Source organism: Ranitomeya imitator, chromosome 1, assembly GCF_032444005.1.
Source record: "Ranitomeya imitator isolate aRanImi1 chromosome 1, aRanImi1.pri, whole genome shotgun sequence".
Classification (NCBI taxonomy): domain Eukaryota; kingdom Metazoa; phylum Chordata; class Amphibia; order Anura; family Dendrobatidae; genus Ranitomeya; species Ranitomeya imitator.
The window spans coordinates 403,051,001-403,074,723 of NC_091282.1; the positions used below are offsets into that span (position 1 = coordinate 403,051,001).

The window sequence follows — 23,723 nt, forward strand, 5'->3', positions numbered from 1 at the left end:
TTCACCTTAACAAGGACATAATTCTTCCCACATTTTGCCCGCAGCCAAAACACAGAGTTGAAAAAGCCCTTCATACCCTGGACGTGGTACGGGCTCTTAGGAGGTACATTTCCAGAACGGCTCATTTCAGAAAATCGGACGCCCTTTTCGTGCTCCCGGAGGGTCACAGAAAGGGTTTGGCTGCGTCTAAAGCCACGATAGCCAGATGGATTCGATCTGTTATCCAGGAATCCTATCGGGTCAGGGGCAGTCCTATCCCGGCGGGGATTAGAGCACACTCCACTCGGTCGGTGGGTGCTTCCTGGGCCATCCGGCACCAGGCTACAGCGGAGCAGGTGTGCAAGGCTGCTACGTGGTCCAGCCTGCATACTTTCACAAAGCACTACAATGTCCACATTCACTCCTCTGCGGATGCGGCCCTTGGCAGACGTATTTTGCAAGCGGCCGTTGCGCATTTGTAGTCAGATGGTACACGGAGTTATTTGGTTGTATTGTTTCCCTCCCAGGGACTGATTTGGGACGTCCCATGGTCCTGTGTCCCCCAATGTAGCGAAGGAGAAATAGGGATTTTTGTGTGTACTCACCGTAAAATCCTTTTCTCCGAGCCACTCATTGGGGGACACAGCACCCACCCTGGTAGCCTTACGGCTCGTTACCTTTTTTTAGTTTTTGACTGTTTTGTTGACATGTTATACTCTAATGTTACTTGATATTTTGTTATTATCCTACTGCTTTTGCACTGAACTGGGTCTCTGGAAGCCAGCATGAGGGTGTATACTGCAGGGGAGGAGCTAACCTTTTTTTGTCTCAGCTTAGTGTCAGCCTCCTAGTGACAGCAGCTTAACACCCATGGTCCTGTGTCCCCCAATGAGTGGCTCGGAGAAAAGGATTTTACGGTGAATACACACAAAAATCCCTATTTTGTATGTTTGACTGTGTAATTAGGGGTATTAATGATGAGTACACCAACCAACAATCAATCCTAGCGTGGGAGTAGTCCCTATCCAGGGGGTGCTGTATTCTCCACACTTCAACCAGATCGAGGTGGTCTAAGAGTGATTGGATGCCATTCCCTCGTCCCTGTCCGTGAGCGACACCAGAACCAGATTTATCCATGGTCACGTCTGCTACGTCGTTAAAGTCACCACCCACAACTACCCGGAACGTCTCCCACCCCGCCAAGCTCTCCAACAATCTAGTCTGGAACTGTGCTTCAGGTGTATTAGGGGCATAGATATTAACCAGGCTGAAGTGCATACCCTCGATTACAATTCTGACCAAAAGAAATCTGCCCTGTGGGTCCTCCAATGTATCAATTATCTCGTATTTAAGATCATTATGTATTAATATGGCTACACCTCGCTGTTTTTTGGAATATGAAGCCTCAGCACAGAGCGTATACTTCCTACTGAGCAAAGAAGGGTGGTTGTTTTTAATCCAGTGTGTTTCCTGTAGGAAGATGATGTGGAAATTTTGTTTTTGTAAAAAATTTAAAACCTTTTTCCTCTTAATTGGGGTATTTAACCCGTTCACATTCCATGAGCACCATTGTAAAGCGCGGATTGCAGCATCTTTAAAGCTAGATTGATTCGCCATTAACCGATACCTTTACGAACAGCCATGTGACCTATGTATAAAAACTGTGTGTGAGACCCCCACCCATCCCAGCGAGTGAGTGTAAGATCTCCCAGAACCAGAACATTATGTTTGCGCATGCAGAGATCCCTCCCCGCTCCCATAACCCCACACCATTCAAACTTTTTAACTGTAACCAAGGTGCTCAACCACAGAGTGAGCACTACATGAAAAAATAACATGCCTATTAAAGACAAAAGAGTATTAACATAAACGCGACATCACTTTAAAATGACAAATTGTGACAGCTCTACTCGTTCAGGTTTTGTCAGAGCTAGCAAGTGCCCGAGACTCCTCCTGCAGAAATTTCAAAGCCTTCTCTGGATCACTAAAGGACCAGTTTTTCCCCCCAAAGTCAAAGCGTAAGGTTGAAGGATAATGCAAGCCAAACGGGATATTCTTATCCACCAAGAGTTTGCATGCGGGGTTGAAGGCTTTACGTCTGGCAGCCAAGGCGGCCGAGTAGTCTTGGAACAGGAGTAGTTTGTGATTCTCATATAACAGGGAACGTTGTTTTCTAAATGCTGCTAAGATGCGAATTTTGTCCTGATAATCTAATACTTTGAAAATGACTGGTCTTGGTCTGTCGCCGCCTCCTCCCCTCGGAGGTCCCAACCTGTGTGTTCTCTCAATGGCTATTGCACCTGACGTTGGTAAAACTCCAAGGGATTTTGGCAGCCATATTGATGTTATTTTGACCAATTCCGAGGGGGTGACAGATTCTGGAAGGCCTATGAGCCTCAAGTTATTGCGTCGGGATCTGTTTTCAAGGTCGTCCACCTTGTCCACAAGGTCTGAGATGTCCTTATCCTTACTATCTAGTTTGTCCTTAAGGGCCTTAAGGTACCTTCACACATAACGATATCGTTAACGATATCGTTGCTTTTTGTGACGTAGCAACGATATCGTTAAGGAAATCGTTATGTGTGACAGCGACCAACGATCAGGCCCCTGCTGGGAGATCGTTGGTCGCTGAACAAAGTCCAGAACTTTATTTCGTCGCTGGATCTCCCGTGGACATCGCTGGATCGGCGTGTGTGACACCGATCCAGCGATGTCTTCACTGGTAACCAGGGTAAACATCGGGTAACTAAGCGCAGGGCCGCGCTTAGTAACCCGATGTTTACCCTGGTTACCAGCGTAAAAGTAAAAAAAAAAAAAACACTACATACTTACCTACCGCTGTCTGTCCCCGGCGATGTGCTCTGCACCCCTCCTGTACTGGCTGTGAGCGTCGGTCAGACGGAAAGCAGAGCGGTGACGTCACCGCTCTGCTTTCCGGCCGCTGTGCTCACAGCCAGTACAGGAGGAGTGCAGAGAAGCAGAGCGCCGGGGACAGACAGCGGTAGGTAAGTATGTAGTGTTTTTTTTTTTTTTTTTTTACTTTTACGCTGGTAAAATGGACTGCGGGTTCTGGGCCTCAACTTCAACGTTTTGTGACGTAGGAGATGTGCCTGCCTGGTTACGTGTGGAGCTTCTGCCAGGTTTAGCATTTTTACCCACAAATTTATCCATGGTGAAATAGATGCCTGAGGATTAAGGGAAGTTGTCAGTGATATCGCTAGATGTGCTTATTACATTTTATGATAAATTGAAAAGTCTAATGAACTACTGCAGCCCTGCTGCCAAACTCCTCTCTGTGTGAGCCCTTCCTCAGCGTTCTACAGTTTCAGTGCCAGGAGGAGTCACAATGCCCTCCTGTAAGTAATCAGTAGCCTTGCTCAATATGGAACAGTGTCTGTGGGGCTCAATAATCCTCCTGGCGGAGACCCACTAAAGCCCTGTGCCTTTGCCTGAGAAATGGCTCCCGCCCGTTCTCTGCTCCCACACTTCCTTCCACAGTTACCTCCGCTGGCACAGTTAACTGGTGCCAGAGACGCTGCTGTTCTTCTCCAGTGATGCTGCTCTCACTTCCTCAGCTGCAGCTGCAGGTCGGCTTTTTCTCCTGTGCTCGTCCGCTGCTGTGATCTGGTACGGCCGGCAGTGTGGTGACTGGCGCGCTTTTAGCAAGATGGCGCCTGGCGCCCAGCCACCTCCTCCCCCACGCCGTCTCCTTCTTCTTCCCCTTCAACACCTGCGTGCCGGGGACACTGCGATTCTATGCCGCTTCTCTCCTCTTCTTACCGCAGCCGTCCGGTGAGTCTGCTCAGCTCAGCTGCTCTGTCGGATGAAGCGTTCTGTTCGCTCTCCCTCAGCAGCTTCTTCTCCAGCCGCTAGTCTCCAGCCACGAGGGGGGAATGCTTCGGTGCTTGCGGTGCTATCTGCGCCTTGGAAATCCGGGGTAACCAGAGAGCCGGGTCCGCTTCCACTGACTCTTGTCTGGTCCTTATCCTGACCTTTGGGGGGTTTTTATGGATTATATTTCAGTCTTATGTCCCCTTCAGATCAGGAGCTCTAGTAAGATGCGGCCATCTTCAGGCTCCGCCTCCCGGAAGTCTGAAATGTTATTTATTAATGGTTTGCTGTGGTATGACCATCTGGATTAAAGGGATAATCATTCAAATTTTGAAAATTGCTAATTTTTAAAAAATTTTCTAAAATTTTTGATATTTTTTATAAACAAACACAAAACATATTGACCTAAATTTACCATTATCATAAAGTATAATGTGTCACGAAAAACATTCTCAAAATCACTGGGATTTGTTGAAGCGTTGCAGAGTTATTACCACATAAAATGACACTGGTCAGAATTAAAAAATTTGGCTCCGTCACAAAGGGGTTAAGCTGCGAAAACAGAAAAAACCCATCCAAGAAACTTCTACTTATAATATTAGGAGTGGCAAAATCTACAGTTTGGTACATCCTGAGAAAGAAAGAAAGCACTGGTGAACTTATCAATGCAAAAAGACCTGGACGCCCACGGAAGACAACAGTGGTGGATGATCGCAGAATAATCTCCATGGTGAAGAGAAACCCCTTCACAACAGCCAACCAAGTGAATAACACTCTCCAGGAGGTAGGCGTATCAATATCCAAATCTACCATAAAGAGAAGACTGCATGAAAGTAAATACAGAGGTTCACTGCACGGTGCAAGCAACTCATAAGCATCAAGAATAAAAAGGCTAGACTGGACTTTGCTAAAAAAAAAACTGTAAAAAAAGCCAGCACAGTTCTGGAAGAACATTCTTTGGACAGTTGAAACCAAGATCAACCTCTATCAGAATGATGGAAAGAGAAAAGTGTGGCGAAGGCGTGGTACAGCTAATGATCCAAAGCATACCACATCATCTGTAAAACAGCGGAGGCAGTGTGATGGCTTGGGCATACATGGCTGCCAGTGGCACTGGGTCACTAGTGTTTATTGATGATGTGACACAGGACAGAAGCAGCCGAATGAGTTCTGAGGTATTCAGAGCCATACTGTGTGCTCAGATCCAGCCAAATGCAGCAAAACTGATTGGTCTTCGTTTCATACTGCAGATGGACAATGACCCAAAACATAAAGCCAAAGCAACCAAGGAGTTATTTAAAGCAAAGAAGTGGAATATTCGTGAATAGCCAAGTCAGTCACCTGATCTCAACCCAATTGAGCATGTATTTCACTTGTTAAAGACTAAACTTCAGACAGAAAGGCCCACAGACAAACAGCAACTGAAAACCACCGCAGTGAAGGCCTGGCAGAGCATCAAAAAGGAGGAAACACAGCGTCTGGTTTTCAACCAAGTACTAAAAATGAACATTTTATTTAAAATGATTGAATCTGTCCAATTACTTTTGTTCCCTTTAAAAACAGGATGGCACATAACCCCTTCATGACATGAGCAGTACTATTACTGCGCATGTCGTGTCTTCCCCTTTGATGTGGGCTCCGGCGGTGAGCCCACATCAAGGTCGCGACATGTCAGCTGTGTTGTACAGCTCACATGTGCGCGCAATAGCGGCAGGTAAAATCGCGATTCACCCGCCACTATTAACCTGTTAAATGCCGCTGTCAAACGCTGACAGCGGCATTTAACGGCCGCGTGGCCGGAAATGAGCGCATCGCCGACCCCCGTCACATGATCGGGGGTCGGCGATGCATCAGGATGGTAACCATAGAGGTCCTTGAGACCTCTATGGTTACTGATGCCGGCCTGCTGTGAGCGCCCCCCCTGTGGTCGGCGCTCATAGCACACCTGCAATTCAGCTACATAGCAGCGATCTGATGATCGCTGCTATGTAGCTGAGCCGATCGAGTGGTGCCAGCTTCTAGCCTCCCATGGAGGCTATTGAAGCATGGCAAAAGTAAAAAAAAAATGTTTTTAAAAATATGAAAGTTTAAATCACCCCCCTTTCGCCCCATCCAAAATATAACAATAAAAAAAATCAAACCTACACATATTTGGTATCGCCGCGTTCAGAATCGCCCGATCTATCAGTAAAAAAAAAAGCATTAACCTGATCGCTAAACAGCGTAGCGAGAAAAAAATTTGAAACGCCAGAGTTACGTTGTTTTTTTTTGGTCGCCGCGACATTGCATTCAAATGCAATAACGGGCGATCAAAAGAACATATCTTCACAAATGTGGTATCATTAAAAACGACAGCTCGGCACGCAAAAAACAAGCCCTCACATGGCCATATTGACAGAAAAATAAAAAAGTTATGGCTCTGGGAAGGAGGGGAGCGAAAAACGATAACACAAAAACGAAAAAGGGCCGCGGCATGAATTAAGGAGCTGAAACTCCTAAACCCTTCATCCAATTTTATCGTGGATACCCTCAAATGAAAGCTGAAAGTCTGAACTTCAACTGCATCTGAATTGTTTTGTTTAAAATTCATTGTGGTAATGTCTATAACTAAAATTAGAAAAATGTTGACTCTGTCCAAATATATATGGACCTAACTGTAGTTGTTGCATGGACATGGCAAATACTGATTACAATAAAAAAAAGGGTTTATTGGTTTTCCAGTACACTTGAGTGCCTTTATGTAATGAATGGATATAACATGAAGTGCACGCTGCCTTATTATGATGCATTTATTATTTGTCTGCAGATTTATTGTGGAGAATGTCTTTGTTGATGAGAAGGAAGAGGCATGCTCATCTCTCGGAGTGATAGCAATTCATGCCAGGTAACTTTTAATATTCCTTCACTTCCTTTTCTCCTTTCTTCTCTCCCTTCTAGTATATGGTATATCTTTTCTTCTCCTCAAGCCTCAAAAAATTATTTCAGAAAGTTTTAATGTAAGATTAATGTTAATTTGTTTCTTCCCTTCATTTTTTTTCTGATTGCCTACTTGACCGCTATCTCTTAATATAATTTTATGGTTTGTACTGCTTTTTCATTTTTTTTGTCCTGTATTTATTCAAATTCTTGTATTTTCTCCGTGTTTTCAATGTTTTATGCTTTTACTATGCGTTATAATTCCTTTCATATACTATTGTTATGTTTTACTACCCTTTTATCTCACAATACAATTTATTTATTTTTACATTTTGCTTTAAATTTTTTCTTCAGCTCTACCTTTTTTCCTTACCTTGACTCATGCTTCCAGGAAGTATTTAAACTTATTGAGGTAAGAGTCAACTATCACAAGGGATAAAAATGTTGTTCTTTATGATACTTGGTAACAAGGTGTTAATGTGATTATCTGCTATATACATAACATATCTGATGGTATGTGCACACATTAAGTGTGTGTTGCAGACAGTTCTACATAACAGGAACAACACTGCATAAAAATACGTGTTTTAGCATGCGTTTTATTGCTCTATTAACTTTTGTTCCCAGTCATTAAAATGATCGGAAAACACTGCAAAAACCCAGGAAGAGTTTACATGTTGCATATTTGAAAAGGCTTCAAATCTGCAAAAAATAAGGTGCATAAGTGTGGGTTATTGATAATTTAGTGACAAAAATGTATAATTCGTGGAGAAAGGTTGAACTTGATAGACCTAGGTCTTTTTTTTTTTTTTTTTTCAACCAATGTAACGGTGTGCCTGAAAATCCTTCTCTTTGCTAGTACCATGCAATGCTTTGGGTTTTCTGACAAAATATGGTTGAAAAAAGTGTGACGTGAACCACAGTAAATGCTTAATATGTGCACATCCCTTTATTCGAGATTATTCAAATGTGTTAGGATAAGAGTAGTGCTATGTCCACATCTTCAGTATTTGCAGAAGATCTTTCTGCTGCAAAAACAAAGTTGGCAGGAAAAATACAATACATAGGTTTTTACTTGCATTTTCCCCCAATCATTTCAATTTGTGATAAATGGTGAAATTATTGACGCTGTGGATTGGATAAAAGGCTTTGAAGGTTCATATCTTCATGGAAAAGAATAAGCATGGGATTTCAGAAATCTTACCTCATTCTCTTTGTTGATACTGTAAAATGTTGCGTCTTTTTCCTGGGCAAAAGCCCGTTGTAAGGGTAAGTTCACACAGGGCGTTTTTGCTGCGGTTTTTTGTGTGCTAATTTTCAGCTGCTTTTTACAATACCAGCAAAGCCTATGAGATTTCAGAAATCTCATGCACACACATTTGTTTTTGTGTGATCAGTATTTTGTGCTTTGCTGCGTTTTTTGGACATAAATCATGTCACTTCTTTCAGCGTTTTTGCTGCGTTTTTTCATCCATTGACTTGAATGGGTGTTGAAAAAAAATGCAGCGAAAACGCAGGTATCATTATTTGCTGCATTTTTGCTGCTGAAAATCCAAGGACATTAGCATGAACAAAGAAAAAAAAACACACCAAATACGCACCTAAACCTGCATTTTTGGCGCAGCTGCTTTCCTGCCAAGAAGATTAGGTTTTGCTGCAGAAAAAAAGCAACAAAAACGCCCTGTGTGAACTTACCCTAAAACTGCGACTTGTGAACAAGCCCTTAGCTCTATATTAGACTTACCTTTCTTCTACATAAAGCTCCCTTTATCAGCTATCCACAGGATAAAAAAACATTTAAAACAAGGCCATCACATCTTTTCTATTCAGTTATGCTGGTGCACAAATAGGCTTTGACTAATGTACAAACACAAATATATATACAAATATATACATTGTGCATCAGAACACTGCAATTAATAGTAACATAGTAACATAGTAACATAGTTAGTAAGGCCGAAAAAAGACATTTGTCCATCCAGTTCAGCCTATATTCCATCATAATAAATACCCAGATCTACGTCCTTCTACAGAACCTAATAATTGTATGATACAATATTGTTCTGCTCCAGGAAGACATCCAGGCCTCTCTTGAACCCCTCGACTGAGTTCGCCATCACCACCTCCTCAGGCAAGCAATTCCAGATTCTCACTGCCCTAACAGTAAAGAATCCTCTTCTATGTTGGTGGAAAAACCTTCTCTCCTCCAGACGCAAAGAATGCCCCCTTGTGCCCGTCACCTTCCTTGGTATAAACAGATCCTCAGCGAGATATTTGTATTGTCCCCTTATATACTTATACATGGTTATTAGATCGCCCCTTAGTCGTCTTTTTTCTAGACTAAATAATCCTAATTTCGCTAATCTATCTGGGTATTGTAGTTCTCCCATCCCCTTTATTAATTTTGTTGCCCTCCTTTGTACTCTCTCTAGTTCCATTATATCCTTCCTGAGCACCGGTGCCCAAAACTGGACACAGTACTCCATGTGCGGTCTAACTAGGGATTTGTACAGAGGCAGTATAATGCTCTCATCATGTGTATCCAGACCTCTTTTAATGCACCCCATGATCCTGTTTGCCTTGGCAGCTGCTGCCTGGCACTGGCTGCTCCAAGTAAGTTTATCATTAACTAGGATCCCCAAGTCCTTCTCCCTGTCAGATTTACCCAGTGGTTTCCCGTTCAGTGTGTAATGGTGATATTGATTCCCTCTTCCCATGTGTATAACCTTACATTTATCATTGTTAAACCTCATCTGCCACCTTTCAGCCCAAGTTTCCAACTTATCCAGATCCATCTGTAGCAGAATACTATCTTCTCTTGTATTAACTGCTTTACATAGTTTTGTATCATCTGCAAATATCGATATTTTACTGTGTAAACCTTCTACCAGATCATTAATGAATATGTTGAAGAGAACAGGTCCCAATACTGACCCCTGCGGTACCCCACTGGTCACAGCGACCCAGTTAGAGACTATACCATTTATAACCACCCTCTGCTTTCTATCACTAAGCCAGTTACTAACCCATTTACACACATTTTCCCCCAGACCAAGCATTCTCATTTTGTGTACCAACCTCTTGTGCGGCACGGTATCAAACGCTTTGGAAAAATCGAGATATACCACGTCCAATGACTCACCGTGGTCCAGCCTATAGCTTACCTCTTCATAAAAACTGATTAGATTGGTTTGACAGGAGCGATTTCTCATAAACCCATGCTGATATGGAGTTAAACAGTTATTCTCATTGAGATAATCCAGAATAACATCCCTCAGAAACCCTTCAAATATTTTACCAACAATAGAGGTTAGACTTACTGGCCTATAATTTCCAGGTTCACTTTTAGAGCCCTTTTTGAATATTGGCACCACATTTGCTATGCGCCAGTCCTGCGGAACAGACCCTGTCGCTATAGAGTCACTAAAAATAAGAAATAATGGTTTATCTATTACATTACTTAGTTCTCTTAGTACTCGTGGGTGTATGCCATCCGGACCCGGAGATTTATCTATTTTAATCTTATTTAGCCGGTTTCGCACCTCTTCTTGGGTTAGATTGGTGACCCTTAATATAGGGTTTTCATTGTTTCTTGGGATTTCACCTAGCATTTCATTTTCCACCGTGAATACCGTGGAGAAGAAGGTGTTTAATATGTTAGCTTTTTCCTCGTCATCTACAACCATTCTTTCCTCACTATTTTTTAAGGGGCCTACATTTTCAGTTTTTATTCTTTTACTATTGATATAGTTGAAGAACAGTTTGGGATTAGTTTTACTCTCCTTAGCAATGTGCTTCTCTGTTTCCTTTTTGGCAGCTTTAATTAGTTTTTTAGATAAAGTATTTTTCTCCCTATAGTTTTTTAGAGCTTCAATGGTGCCATCCTGCTTTAGTAGTGCAAATGCTTTCTTTTTACTGTTAATTGCCTGTCTTACTTCTTTGTTTAGCCACATTGGGTTTTTCCTATTTCTAGTCCTTTTATTCCCACAAGGTATAAACCGCTTACACTGCCTATTTAGGATGTTCTTAAACATTTCCCATTTATTATCTGTATTCTCATTTCTTAGGATATTGTCCCAGTCTACCAGATTAAGGGCATCTCTAAGCTGTTCAAACTTTGCCTTCCTAAAGTTCAATGTTTTTGTGACTCCCTGACAAGTCCCCCTAGTGAAAGACAGGTGAAACTGCACAATATTGTGGTCGCTATTTCCTAAATGCCCAACCACCTGCAGATTTGTTATTCTGTCAGGTCTATTAGATAGTATTAGGTCTAAAAGTGCTGCTCCTCTGGTTGGATTCTGCACCAATTGTGAAAGATAATTTTTCTTGGTTATTAGCAGAAACCTGTTGCCTTTATGGGTTTCACAGGTTTCTGTTTCCCAGTTAATATCCGGGTAGTTAAAGTCCCCCATAACCAGGACCTCATTATGGGTTGCAGCTTCATCTATCTGCTTTAGAAGTAGACTTTCCATGCTTTCTGTTATATTTGGGGGTTTGTAACAGACCCCAATGAGAATTTTGTTACCATTTTTCCCTCCATGAATTTCAACCCATATGGACTCGACATCCTCATTCCCTTCGCTAATATCCTCCCTTAAAGTGGACTTTAGACAAGGCTTTACATAGAGACAAACCCCTCCTCCTCTCCGATTTTTACGATCCTTCCTAAACAGACTGTAACCCTGTAAGTTAACTGCCCAGTCATAGCTTTCATCTAACCACGTCTCGGTTATTCCCACTATGTCAAAGTTACCTGTAGATATTTCTGCTTCTAGTTCTTCCATCTTGTTTGTCAGGCTTCTGGCGTTTGCGAGCATGCAGTTTAGAGGATTTTGTTTTGTTCCAATCTCCTCGCTGTGGATTGTTTTAGAAATGTTCTTACCTCCCTTCTGAGTATGTTTTCCTGGGTCGTCTTTGTTCGAGTCTAATGTTTTTCTTCCCATCCCCTCTTCTTCTAGTTTAACGCCCTCCTGATGAGTGTAGCGAGTCTTCTGGCGAATGTGTGTTTCCCAGGTTTGTTGAGGTGTAGTCCGTCTCTGGCGAGGAGTCCATCATACCAGTAATTCACACCGTGGTCCAGGAATCCAAATCCTTGTTGTCTGCACCATCGTCTTAGCCAGTTGTTTGCATCAAGGATCCTGTTCCATCTCCTGGTGCCATGCCCGTCTACTGGAAGGATAGAAGAAAAAACTACCTGTGCATCCAGTTCCTTTACTTTCTTCCCCAACTCTTCAAAGTCCTTGCAGATTGTCGGTAGGTCCTTCCTTGCCGTGTCATTGGTGCCAACATGTATCAGAAGAAATGGGTGGACGTCCTTGGAGCTGAAGAGCTTTGGTATCCTATCGGTCACATCCTTGATCATCGCACCTGGAAGGCAGCATACTTCTCTTGCAGTTATGTCCGGTCTGCAGATGGCTGCTTCGGTGCCTCTCAGTAGTGAGTCTCCCACCACCACCACTCTTCGTTGCTTCTTGGCTGTACTTTTTGCTGTCACTTGTTGCTGTGTGCCCTTTTCTTTTTTGCTTGCTGGTATTGCTTCATTCTTAGGTGTGCCATCTTCATCCTCTACAAAGATTTGATATCGGTTCTTCAGTTGTGTGGTTGGTGATTTCTCCATGGTCTTCTTGCTTCTTTTGGTCACATGCTTCCACTCATCTGCTTTTGGAGGTTCTCTGACACTTTTTGCACCTTCTGTGACCAGTAGAGATGCTTCTGTTCTGTCTAGAAAGTCTTCATTCTCTTTGATGAGTTTCAAAGTTGCTATTCTTTCTTCCAGACCCCGCACCTTTTCTTCTAAAAGGGCCACTAGTCTACACTTCTGACAGGTGAAATTGGATTCTTCTTCTGGTCGATCTGTGAACATGTAGCACATGCTGCAGCTCACCATGTAGGTTGTCACATCTGCCATGTTGCTCCTAGATCCTGCTGACTTGCTGTGTGTTTTCCTTCTTGTGTAATCTACTCAGCCAAGCTCTCTTGCAATAATGTCCTACAGGCAAAAATTTGGTGATGCTTTCGAAGCAGCTGGTCCCGGCTGTACCCAACGATCTTCTAGCTTAGGGAGACTTCGCTTCTCCCAGAAGGCACCTGGAATATGCAAATTAGCCTCCTGAAGCTTGAATCCCTGGTTTGGTGATGCTTTCGAAGCAGCTGGTCCCGGCTGTACCCAACGATCTTCTAGCTTAGGGAGACTTCGCTTCTCCCAGAAGGCACCTGGAATATGCAAATTAGCCTCCTGAAGCTTGAATCCCTGGTTTGGTGATGCTTTCGAAGCAGCTGGTCCCGGCTGTACCCAACGATCTTCTAGCTTAGGGAGACTTCGCTTCTCCCAGAAGGCACCTGGAATATGCAAATTAGCCTCCTGAAGCTTGAATCCCTGGTTTGGTGATGCTTTCGAAGCAGCTGGTCCCGGCTGTACCCAACGATCTTCTAGCTTAGGGAGACTTCGCTTCTCCCAGAAGGCACCTGGAATATGCAAATTAGCCTCCTGAAGCTTGAATCCCTGGTTTGGTGATGCTTTCGAAGCAGCTGGTCCCGGCTGTACCCAACGATCTTCTAGCTTAGGGAGACTTCGCTTCTCCCAGAAGGCACCTGGAATATGCAAATTAGCCTCCTGAAGCTTGAATCCCTGGTTTACTTTCATTCCCCTATCAGCAAAGGTGACCTCAATGGGTAGGGCTCTATATCTTTTAATTTACATCTTTATGTGCCTAACTAGGCTTCAAACTGGAAAGGAGATGGGATCCAGCTTAACTCTAATTAAACCCTGCCTGGGCTTGATGGGTGATAATGTCCAGTGTTCGGCTACACCCCTCAATCTACTATATAATTGTCTAAGGTCACTTCCGTCTGTCTGTTTGTCCTTCTGTCTGTCACTGATATTCATTGGTCGCGGTCTCTGTCTGTCATGGAATCCAAGTCGCTGATTGGTCTCGCCAGCTGCCTGTCATGGCTGCCGCGACCAATCAGCGACGGCCACAGTCTGATTAGTCCCTCCCTACTCCCCTGCAGTCAGTGCCCGGCGCCCGCTCCATACTCCCCGCAGTCACCGCTCACACAGGGTTAATGCCAGCGGTAACTGACAGCGTTATGCCGCGGGTAACTCACTCCGTAACCGCCGCTATTAACCCTGTGTGACCAAGTTTTTACTATTGATGCTGCCTATGCAGCGTCAATAGTAAAAAGATCTAATGTTAAAAATAATACAAAAAATAAAACATCATTATATACTCACCTTTTCCGCCTTTCCCGCTCCTCGCGACGCTCCGGTGACCGCTCCATGCAAGCGGCACGTTGCGGTGCTAAGGATGGTATGCGACAAGGACCTGCCGTGACGTCACGGTCATGTGACCGCGACGTCATCACAGGGCCTGCGCGAGAAGGACCTGCCATGACGTCACGGTCATGTGACCGAACTACAAGGGGCCCTCGGAAGGTTAGTATATATTCTTTAACCTGTGACATACGTGGCTGGGCAATATACTACGTAACTAGCCAATATACTACGTGGCTGGGCAATATACTACGTGGTTGGGCAATATACTACGTGGCTAGGCAATATACTACGTGACTGGGCAATATACTATGTGGCTCTGTGCTGTATACTACGTGGCTGGGAAATATACTCCGTGACTGGGCAATATACTACGTTGCTGGGCAATATACTACGTTGCTGGGCAATATACTACGTTGCTGGGCAATATACTACGTCACTGGGCAATATACTACGTCACTGGGCAATATACTACGTGGCTGGGGAATATACTACGTCACTGGGCAATATACTATGTGACTGGGCAATATACTACGTCACTGGGCAATATGCTACGTGGCTGGGCAATATACTACGTCACTGAGCAATATACTACGTAACTGGGCAATATACTACGTGGCTGGGCAATATACTACGTAACTGGGCAATATACTACGTGGCTGGGCAATATACTACGTAGCTGGGCAATATACTACGTCACTGGGCAATATACTACGTCACTGGGCAATATACTACGTCACTGGGCAATATACTACGTGGACAAGCATATTCTAGAATACCCGATGCGTTAGAATCGGGCCACCATCTAGTATGCAATAAAAATCTAAAAGATGGCCAGCACTCCAAAAGTATTACATTTAATAGGCAGGTGCTCATATACTGTGGCCTATCCACAGGACACATTATAACTTGCTGATTGCTAGGGTCCCAGTTACCACATCGACCATTCTAATCCCAAAAATGAGACCCTGTTTGATACTATGGTTTGTCATGTGCAGCACCCCTCCATTCATTGTCTCTACGTGTGTTGACACTCCAGAGTCCCATTCTTGGGATCAATAGAAGTCCTAGTGGTGGGACCCTCTAGTGCTCACAAAGTTATAATCCAAGCTGCGCATATGTAATAACTTGGTTTTGTAGGGCAACCCCTTTAAGCGGTCTTAAAAATGTAATGATGTGCCATTAAATAAAATTGATGACCTGTCATATGGATAGGTAATCAGTGTCATTTAACTGATGTGGGAGTCCGCCACCCTGCAGCCTCACCAATCCGCTTTTGTTAGCTCTGGCGGTGGCCAGATGCTATCATTGATTAGAGCTGAACTGCACTTCTCAGTGTGCAGCTTCCACTGCTGAGTATGGCAGATTAGGTCCTATTCAGGAAAGTAGGAGCTGAGTTTCAAGAGAATAGGATTAATGTGCAGTACTCTGCAGTGGTCACTATGCATTGAACAAAGGTTTGCAGTGCAACTCCATTAAATGTTAACATCCATCTGCCTCCAATGCTAGGTGTGGTTGATGGTTTTGGTTCCAAACTGATCCAAAGGTTAGGCAAATAATATTAAATTACGTCAACACGTTTATCATTTGCTGTGGTTTGTGACGTTGCAGAATGTCGCACCTTTTCCTCAATTATGCAAATTAGCGGACACACATTTACGTTTTTTTACACATGCGGCTTTTCCTCATTAATGCAAGTCTATGGGGAAAATCCGCATGTGTACCTGCAAGAGAAATTGACATGTTGGAGATCTGAAAGATGCGCCGCATATCCGTTTCTGTGCGTGATCCGCAGGTGCACATAGACGCACAGTGGACATGGGATTTCTAGAAATCCCATCCACTATGCTGTAATATCTGAGTATCCAGAACAGTGTCACTGGATCTGTTGAAGTGCTTGCAGCACTAAACAGCTGTCATCCGTATGTGTTTCACCACCCTCCCTGCACCGCATGATTTCATGTGAATAAATCGCTTTTTGCTCAACACCGGTGAGTGCGCTGTTACTTTTCTTGTTCTGGATACTCTTATACAAATTGTTTTTTTCATGAAGCAGCACCCAGGTGGAGCTTGTATAGCGATTACTTTTTTTCTATTGTGACTAAAGGCTTATACGGTGTGGCATTCAATACCCCTGAAGCAGAAAGGGTCTAACGTATAACGGCTGTGCGATTGCAATATTTCTGGACTGTGGACTTATGCTGTAATATCTGGCTGCTGCATTTTTTGACGCTGCATAAATACGCAAAACTGCTGCAAATCCTGAATGTGGGTACCCTAAATGCTTGGACAACTCCATTAACTTACAGAGCCTGGCTCCTATGATTATTTTTTTGATTCTTAATCTGTTATGTCTTAATTTTGATGTCCGTCATTGAAACTTGTCTCTGTTTCAGTCACCACATAGCATTGTCCGGAAAGCGGCATATGAAGCTGTAGGAAAATTTGTTTGTTCAATGCACCTTGTGTGTCAAAAGAACTCCAGTGAGCCCAATGCCAAAGGTGAGGGGGATCAATAAGATCTAACTTGTTTAAATATGTGTACAAAAAGTATTTGTATAAATTGTGAGATATAGAAGGTATCCTTCACACACACACACACACACGTGAATAACCGGTACTGGTGTCATCAGTGCTTGCCATCAGTGTGTCATCCGTGTTTACCATCAGTGTGTCATCAGTGTTTACCATCAGTGTGTGATCCGTGTTTACCATCAGTGTGTCATCCATGTTTACCATCAGGGTGTCATCCATGTTTACCATGTGTGTCATCCGTGTTTACCATCAGGGTGTCATCTGTGTTTACCATCAGTGTGTGATCCGTGTTTACCATCAGTGTGTCATCCATGTTTACCATCAGGGTGTCATCTGTGTTTACCATCAGTGTGTGATCCGTGTTTACCATCAGTGTGTCATCCATGTTTACCATTAGGGTGTCATCCGTGTTTACCATCAGGGTGTCATCCGTGATTACCACCAGGGTGTCATCCATGTTTACCACCAGTGTGTCATCCGTGTTTACCATCAGGGTGTCATCCGTGTTTACCACCAGGGTGTCATCGATGTTTACCCATCAGTGTCATTCGTGTTTACCATCAGTGTGTCATCCATCCGTGTTTACCATCAGTGTGTCATCCATCCGTGTTTACCACCATGGTGTCATCCGTGTTTACCACCAGGGTGTCATCCGTGTTTACCACCAGGGTGTCATCCGTGTTTACCATCAGGGTGTCATCCGTGTTTACCATCAGGGTGTCATCCGTGTTTACCACCAGGGTGTCATCCATGCCATCCACTAGCAAGAAGACACTAAGTAGTTGAAGGGAATCTCCCCAGGCTTCTGCCATCTAATCTGAAAGTAGCATATTGTTAGTGCTCCATTCCTCCATATTCATAAGCTCTGTATAACCCCACCCCACCACTGATAGGCAACTTTGTGCCTATGCACATGGTACGCAGAAAGCTGTGTAAAAGCTAGTTTGGGTGTGGTTCTACAACCCCTGGCGAAAATTATGGCCTTGGAGGATGTTCATTCAGTTGTTTAATTTTGTAGAAAAAAAGCAGATCACAAGACATGGCACAAAACTAATGTTATTAACGCCTAAACAGAAAAAAACAAGGTTACAATGGGCTAAGGAAAAGCAATCGTGGACTGTGGATGACTGGATGAAAGTCATATTCAGTGATGAATCGCGAATCTGCATTGGGCAAGGTGCCGTTCCAATGAGATTTATAAAGATGACTAGATGGTGGCCTGATTCTAACGCATCGGGTATTCTAAAATATGTATGTATGTACGTCGCGCTGTGAGTGGGGGTTAAATTCCGCGCCAATATCGCTGATTGGTCACGCCTGGCTGGCCGATCAGCGAAGCGTGGTTCAAATCTGGCACCAATTCGCGGCCGGACTGCGCCTGTCGCTGATTGGTCGCGGCCGGCCGGGCACGACCAATGCCCGAAGCGGTGTTTAAGTACAGTGCCAATATCGCAGATTGGTCGCGGCCGGCCATGAGCTACCAATCACTGAAGTGGTGTTTAAATCCCGTGCCAATATCACTGATTGGTCACGCCTTGCCGGCCGCAACCAATCAGGGAAGCGTGGTTTAAATCCCGCGTCAATTCGCGGCTGGACTGCATCTGTCGCTGATTGCTCGCACGATGTCGGGGGTTTGGGGCGCTGGAGATCGGGGGTTCGGGGTGCAGGATATAGTACAGCCACGTAGTATATAGCTCAGCCACATAGTATATAGCACAGCCACGTAGTATGTAGCACAGCCACGTAGTATGTAGCACAGCCACGTAGTATGTAGCACAGCCACGTAGTATATAGCAGCCACATAGTATATAGCACAGCCACATAGTATATAACACTGCCCACGCAGTATATAACACTGCCCACATAGTACACAGCATTGTGGGCACCATATCTCTGTTAAAAAAAAAAAAAAAAAAAAAAGAATTAAAATAAAAAATAGTTATATACTCACCCTCTGGCGTCCACAGAAGTTGTCCTGATGCTTGCGAGGCTGCCACCAGCTTCCGTTCCCAGTGATGCATTGCGAAATTACCCAGATGACTTAGCTGTCTCGCTAAGTCATCTGGGTAATTTCGCAATGCATCACTGGGAACGGAAGCTGGCGGCAGCCTCGCCGCTCGCGCGCATTGGTGGACGGCGGAAGGTGAGAATAGCACCATTTTTTATTTTAATTTTTTTTATTATTTTTAACATCTTTTTACTACTGATGCTGCATAGGAAGCATCAATAGTAAAAAGTTCGTCACACTGTTAATAGCAGCGTTGACAGACTGCGTTACACCTCGTTATGCCGCGGTGTAACGCAGTCGGTTTAACGGACTGCTAAAACGCTATGTGGGTGGCAGGCACTGACTGGGGGGGGGGGGGGGAGTATGGAGGGGGCGCTGACTGCAGGGGAGTGGGGAGCGGCCATTTTGCGGCCGGAATGTGCCCTTTTCTGATTGGTTGCGGTCGGCTGGCCGCAACCAATCAGTGACTTGGGATTTCCGTGACAAACAGACAGACAAACAGACGGAAATGCCTCTTAGACGAGTATATAGATAGATTGCCTGAAGAGAACATGCAAATTTCCACAGTCATTGATGATGTGGGGCTGCATGTCAGGTAAAGGCACTGGGGAGATGGCTGTCATTACATCTTCAATAAATGCTCAAGTTTATGTTGATATTTTGGACACTTTTCTTATCCCATCAATTGAAAGGATGTTTGGGGATGATGAAATCCTGTTTCAAGATAATAATGTATCCTGCCATAGAGCAAAAACTGTGAAAACATTCCTTGAAAAAAGACACATAAGGTCAATGTGATGGCCTGCAAATTGTCCGGATCTCAATCCAATTAAAAATCTTTGGTCTTTTTCATGATTTCGTAATTTTTTCCTCAGAATTGAGTGATTCCATAATTGTTCCCCTATGCTTGGTTAAAAAAAGTAACCATTACTGACTACCACATTTTTTGTTCTTGATTTCTTTTAGTGTTTTGTAAAGCCAGGAAGTTGCCATTTGAATTGACTTTACTTTTGTGCCATGTCTGTGATCTGCTTTTTTTTTTTTTTTTTTTTTTTTTTTTTTTTTTACAAAATTAAACTACTACATCAACATCCTCCAAGGCCGGGGTGATTCCATATTTTTTTCAAGGGGTTGTATAAAGTTCAGCATTTAGAGAACTGATAGATTTACAGCTCGGTAAGTGACAAATTGCTGGATTCCGGGTTTGTGCCCGTTATGATCTCAGATGGAGTAACACAAACTTGGTGACAGATTTGCATTTCAGCTGGCTCCCTAGTCTAGACTGAAAACTAACTACTCCACACACCCTGCTCACGCATTTATGCTCTGTTCTTAAAGCGAACCGGTCAACAGGATTGTGCACAGTAACCTGCAGACTCTGTCAGGTCGGCACCGTTATACTGATTACAATGATACCTTGGTTGATGAAATCCATCTTGTGGTTGTTATCTAATTTTTATTTTCAGTTTTTAGTTTGATATGCTCGTGCGGAGCAGCCTGTGGGGGTCTTCATGTGGCGCTCTGATTAGTTATTCACCAGTATAGCTTCTGACAGATCACTGATCCCTCAATGACTTGCCCCACAGTTTACATAATGAATATATTATATATAATATATATATATATATATATATATATATATATATATATATATATACACATACATATATATATATATGTGTGTGTGTATATATGTATGCATATATATATTATAGATGCGATCCTATTTCAATGCAGGTATTAAAAAAAATAAAATATTTATATATTTTTTTTTTTTTTTTTTTTTAATACCTGCATTGAAATAGGATCGCATCTATAATGCATATTTAATTATTGTTTTTGATAGTGTATATATAAAGAAAAAGAAAAATAACAAAAAATCAGTCTGGAAATGGCTCCAGCCGTACCTGCACAATAGCAGCCTCCTCCAAGATGGCGCCGCCTGCGCAGTACCATCTATCGGATCGTCGATAGCTATGCGCAGGGGCGGCCAGAGCCATTGATTTTTTTTTTTTTTTTTTAAATCAAAATTCAAAAACAATAATCAAATACACATTATAGATGTGATCATATGTTGAAGTTGCAGCATTAGGAGTCCATATTTATTGAAATCAAAAACATCTTAACAGGCCAAGTTACATATTACCACCCCTTCATTGATATCACCTTCACAATTCTTGCATCCATTGAACTTGTGAGTTTTTGGAGATTTTCTGCTTGTATTTCTTTGCAGGATGTCAGAATAACCTCACAGTGCTGCTGTATTGATGTGACGATACTTTTCCTTGAGGATACTCTAACCCTTCATTCCGACAATGAGTTTTTGGTGTATTTTGACTGCGTGTTTTTGCTACTTCAAAAACACAACGTTGTACAGTGCCAGCAAACTACATCACATTTAAAGAAATCTCATGCCGCAGGGCATTTTCTCTTGTGGATGTGGTGCGTTTTCTAGACATAGACTTGCATTACCTGCAGAAAATCCACAGATAAAAAATGCCCATGCATTTTTAGTGCGTTTCCGTGGCAGAAAAGCATCAAAAATATCTGTAATCCACGCATGAATGTATCAAAAAACAAACCGCTTTGTTTAAAGCATGACTCAGCGATAACAGGGGGAAAAAAACTCCTTAGAAAATTAGAAAAACACATACTTAGGCCTCTTTCACACATCCGTTTTTTAGAATCAGTCACAATCCGTGAAAGTCTTAAAAGGCGGATCCTTGTAAAAAACGGATGATCCGCTTTTTTTGACTGATCCGTTGAAGTTATTGCAGCCGGAATTTAAAGAAACAGAATGAGAGAGAGAAACTGCAGGATTCGTCGCTGTGCGTCTTTGACGTTCACACAAAAAAGTTAGTATGTACGTTGTCTCCTCCCGACAGACAACGACTTTACGACGGATCCATCATTTGATGGATGAAACGGAAGGCCATCCATCACAATCCGTCGCTAAGTCTACGTTCACATTAGCGTCGCGTCGCTGTTGCGTCGGCGACGCAGTGGCGACGCGCCCCTATGTTTAACATAGGGGACGCGTGCGTCTTTTTGGTAGCGTTTTCCGACACGTGCGTCGTTTTAGACGCTAGCGTCGGACGCAAGAAAACGCTACAAGTTGCATTTTTCTTGCGTCCGATTTCGTCAAAAAACGACGCACGCGTTTGTGCGCGTTTTTCTTGCGTCGCCGATGCAGCGGCGCGCAACGCTAATCTGAACGTAGCCTAATACAAGTCTATGGGAAAAAAACAGATCCAGCATCAACATTTGCTGGATCCGTTTTTTTCTAAAAACGACGGATTGTGACTGATTCTAAAAAAAAAAAAACAGCCGGAAATGTGCACACCCGTGACCTGCGTCACATGATGGAGGGTCACCGGTGTGTCAGCATGACAACCAGAGGTCTCCTGAAGACCTCTATGGTTGTTGATGCCAGATTGCTGTGTGCGCCACCCTGTGGTCGGTGCTCATAGCAAGTCTGCAATTCAGCCATATAGAGGCGATCTGAGCATCGTCTCTATGTAGCAGAGCTGATCAAGTTGTGTCAGCTTCTAGGCGTATCAGCGGTCGTTAAGGTGTTGAACACCTTTAAGCTATGTGCACACGTTGCGGATTGTATTAGTTTTTGCCTTGTTTTTTTGCCGAGAAAACGCAAACACAACACAGCCAATTTAATTCATTGGGATTCCGCAATGCTGTGCTTATGCTGCGTATTTTTCCGCACATATAGGAATGCTTTGATCCGCTTACTTCCCGCGTGGGGCTATGCCCACCATACGCTACGTAAGTGGATCATCTGCAGATGGTACCCAGGGTGGAGGAGAGGAGACTCTCATCCAGGCCCTGGGAACCATATACCAGTAGGAAAAAGAAAATAAAAAAGTTATTCTCACCTTCCAGCGGCCCCCGCAGCTTTCCTGCTCCTCACGATGCTCTTGTTCCCAATGATGCTTTGTGACAATGACCTGTGATGACGTAGCGGTCTCGCGTGATGCTACGTCATCTGGGGTCATTGTCGCGAGGTATCACTGGGAACGGGAGCATCGCGAGGAGTGGGAAGGCTGCAGGGGCCACCGAAAAGGGGAGAATAACGCGATTTTTTTTTTTAAACATATCTTTTTACTATTGATGCTGCATAGGCAGCATCAATAGCAAAAAAGCTGATCACACTTGTCAAACACTATGTTTGACAAGTGTGACCAAACTGCCAATCAGTTTTACAATCGATTCTACAGATCACTGCAATGTAATTACGCTTGCAAAACGCTAGTGTTTAGTGGGAATACACATGCCAATTCTGCATGCGTTATACCCATGGCAGGGAGTTGCAGAATTGCCACCGAAATTTCCGCGACAATTGTGCAACGTGTGCACATAGCCTTAATTGTGAAACTTATTATTCAAAGATCTATTGGTTAAAGTGTATATGAAAATTAACTTTGTGGGGAAAACCCCTTTAAGTGTAGGGGTGGATCAATCATGCTTTGGCGTTGCGCTGTATCTAAAGGCACAGGGAACAATGGATTCAATGAAATTTCAACAATTTATTGAATAACACCATCTGTAAAAATGCTTAAGTTGGAAAAAATGATGGCTTCTACAAATGGATAATGATCCTAAACACCATTCAAAATCCACAATAGACCACAAAAGGCGCAAGCTGAATATTTTACAATGGCTCTCACAGTTCCCTAGTCTGAACATCATTGACAATCTGTGTCTAGATCACAAAATAGCAGTGCATGCAAGACGACCCAGGAATCACGCAGAACTGGAACAATTTTTCAAGGAAGAATGGATGTAAATCTCTCAAACATGAATTGAGAGACTCTTGGCTGACAAAAAGCATATACAAGCTATGATGCTACAAACTGATTCAACTGCCTGCCTGCAGGAGGGGTATAGCTGGTGGAAGGGGGAAACATTTGACTAGCGCCTGCCTGCTTTTGGGTGCAGCTGTAACCATGGTCTGTGTCCGCCAATGAACGTGGCGGGAAAAGGATTTTACAGTAACTACAAAAATACATTTTTAAGAAAATAATTTAATTTAAATATAGTTAGTTTTGAAAATCATTTAGTATTTATGTGGAGAGGTTATACAAATGGCCCGACTTTTTGCAGTAGTGTGGGAACCTACATAATCTTAGCATATATTATCTGATCATGTATGAAATTACTTGGTGA

The 23,723-nt window shown here is 43.3% G+C and overlaps 1 protein-coding gene across 1 annotated transcript in view; it reads left to right on the plus strand.

Moving 5' to 3' along the window:
* The window catches only part of IPO4 (importin 4), a 320,435-nt gene that overhangs the window by 218,470 nt on the left and 78,242 nt on the right, over nt 1-23,723 (plus strand). The window contains exons 20-22 of the mRNA XM_069762452.1: nt 6,617-6,694; nt 7,081-7,138; nt 16,396-16,501. Coding sequence (XP_069618553.1) covers nt 6,617-6,694; nt 7,081-7,138; nt 16,396-16,501 — 242 coding nt within the window. The remainder of the gene's footprint in view (nt 1-6,616; nt 6,695-7,080; nt 7,139-16,395; nt 16,502-23,723) is intronic.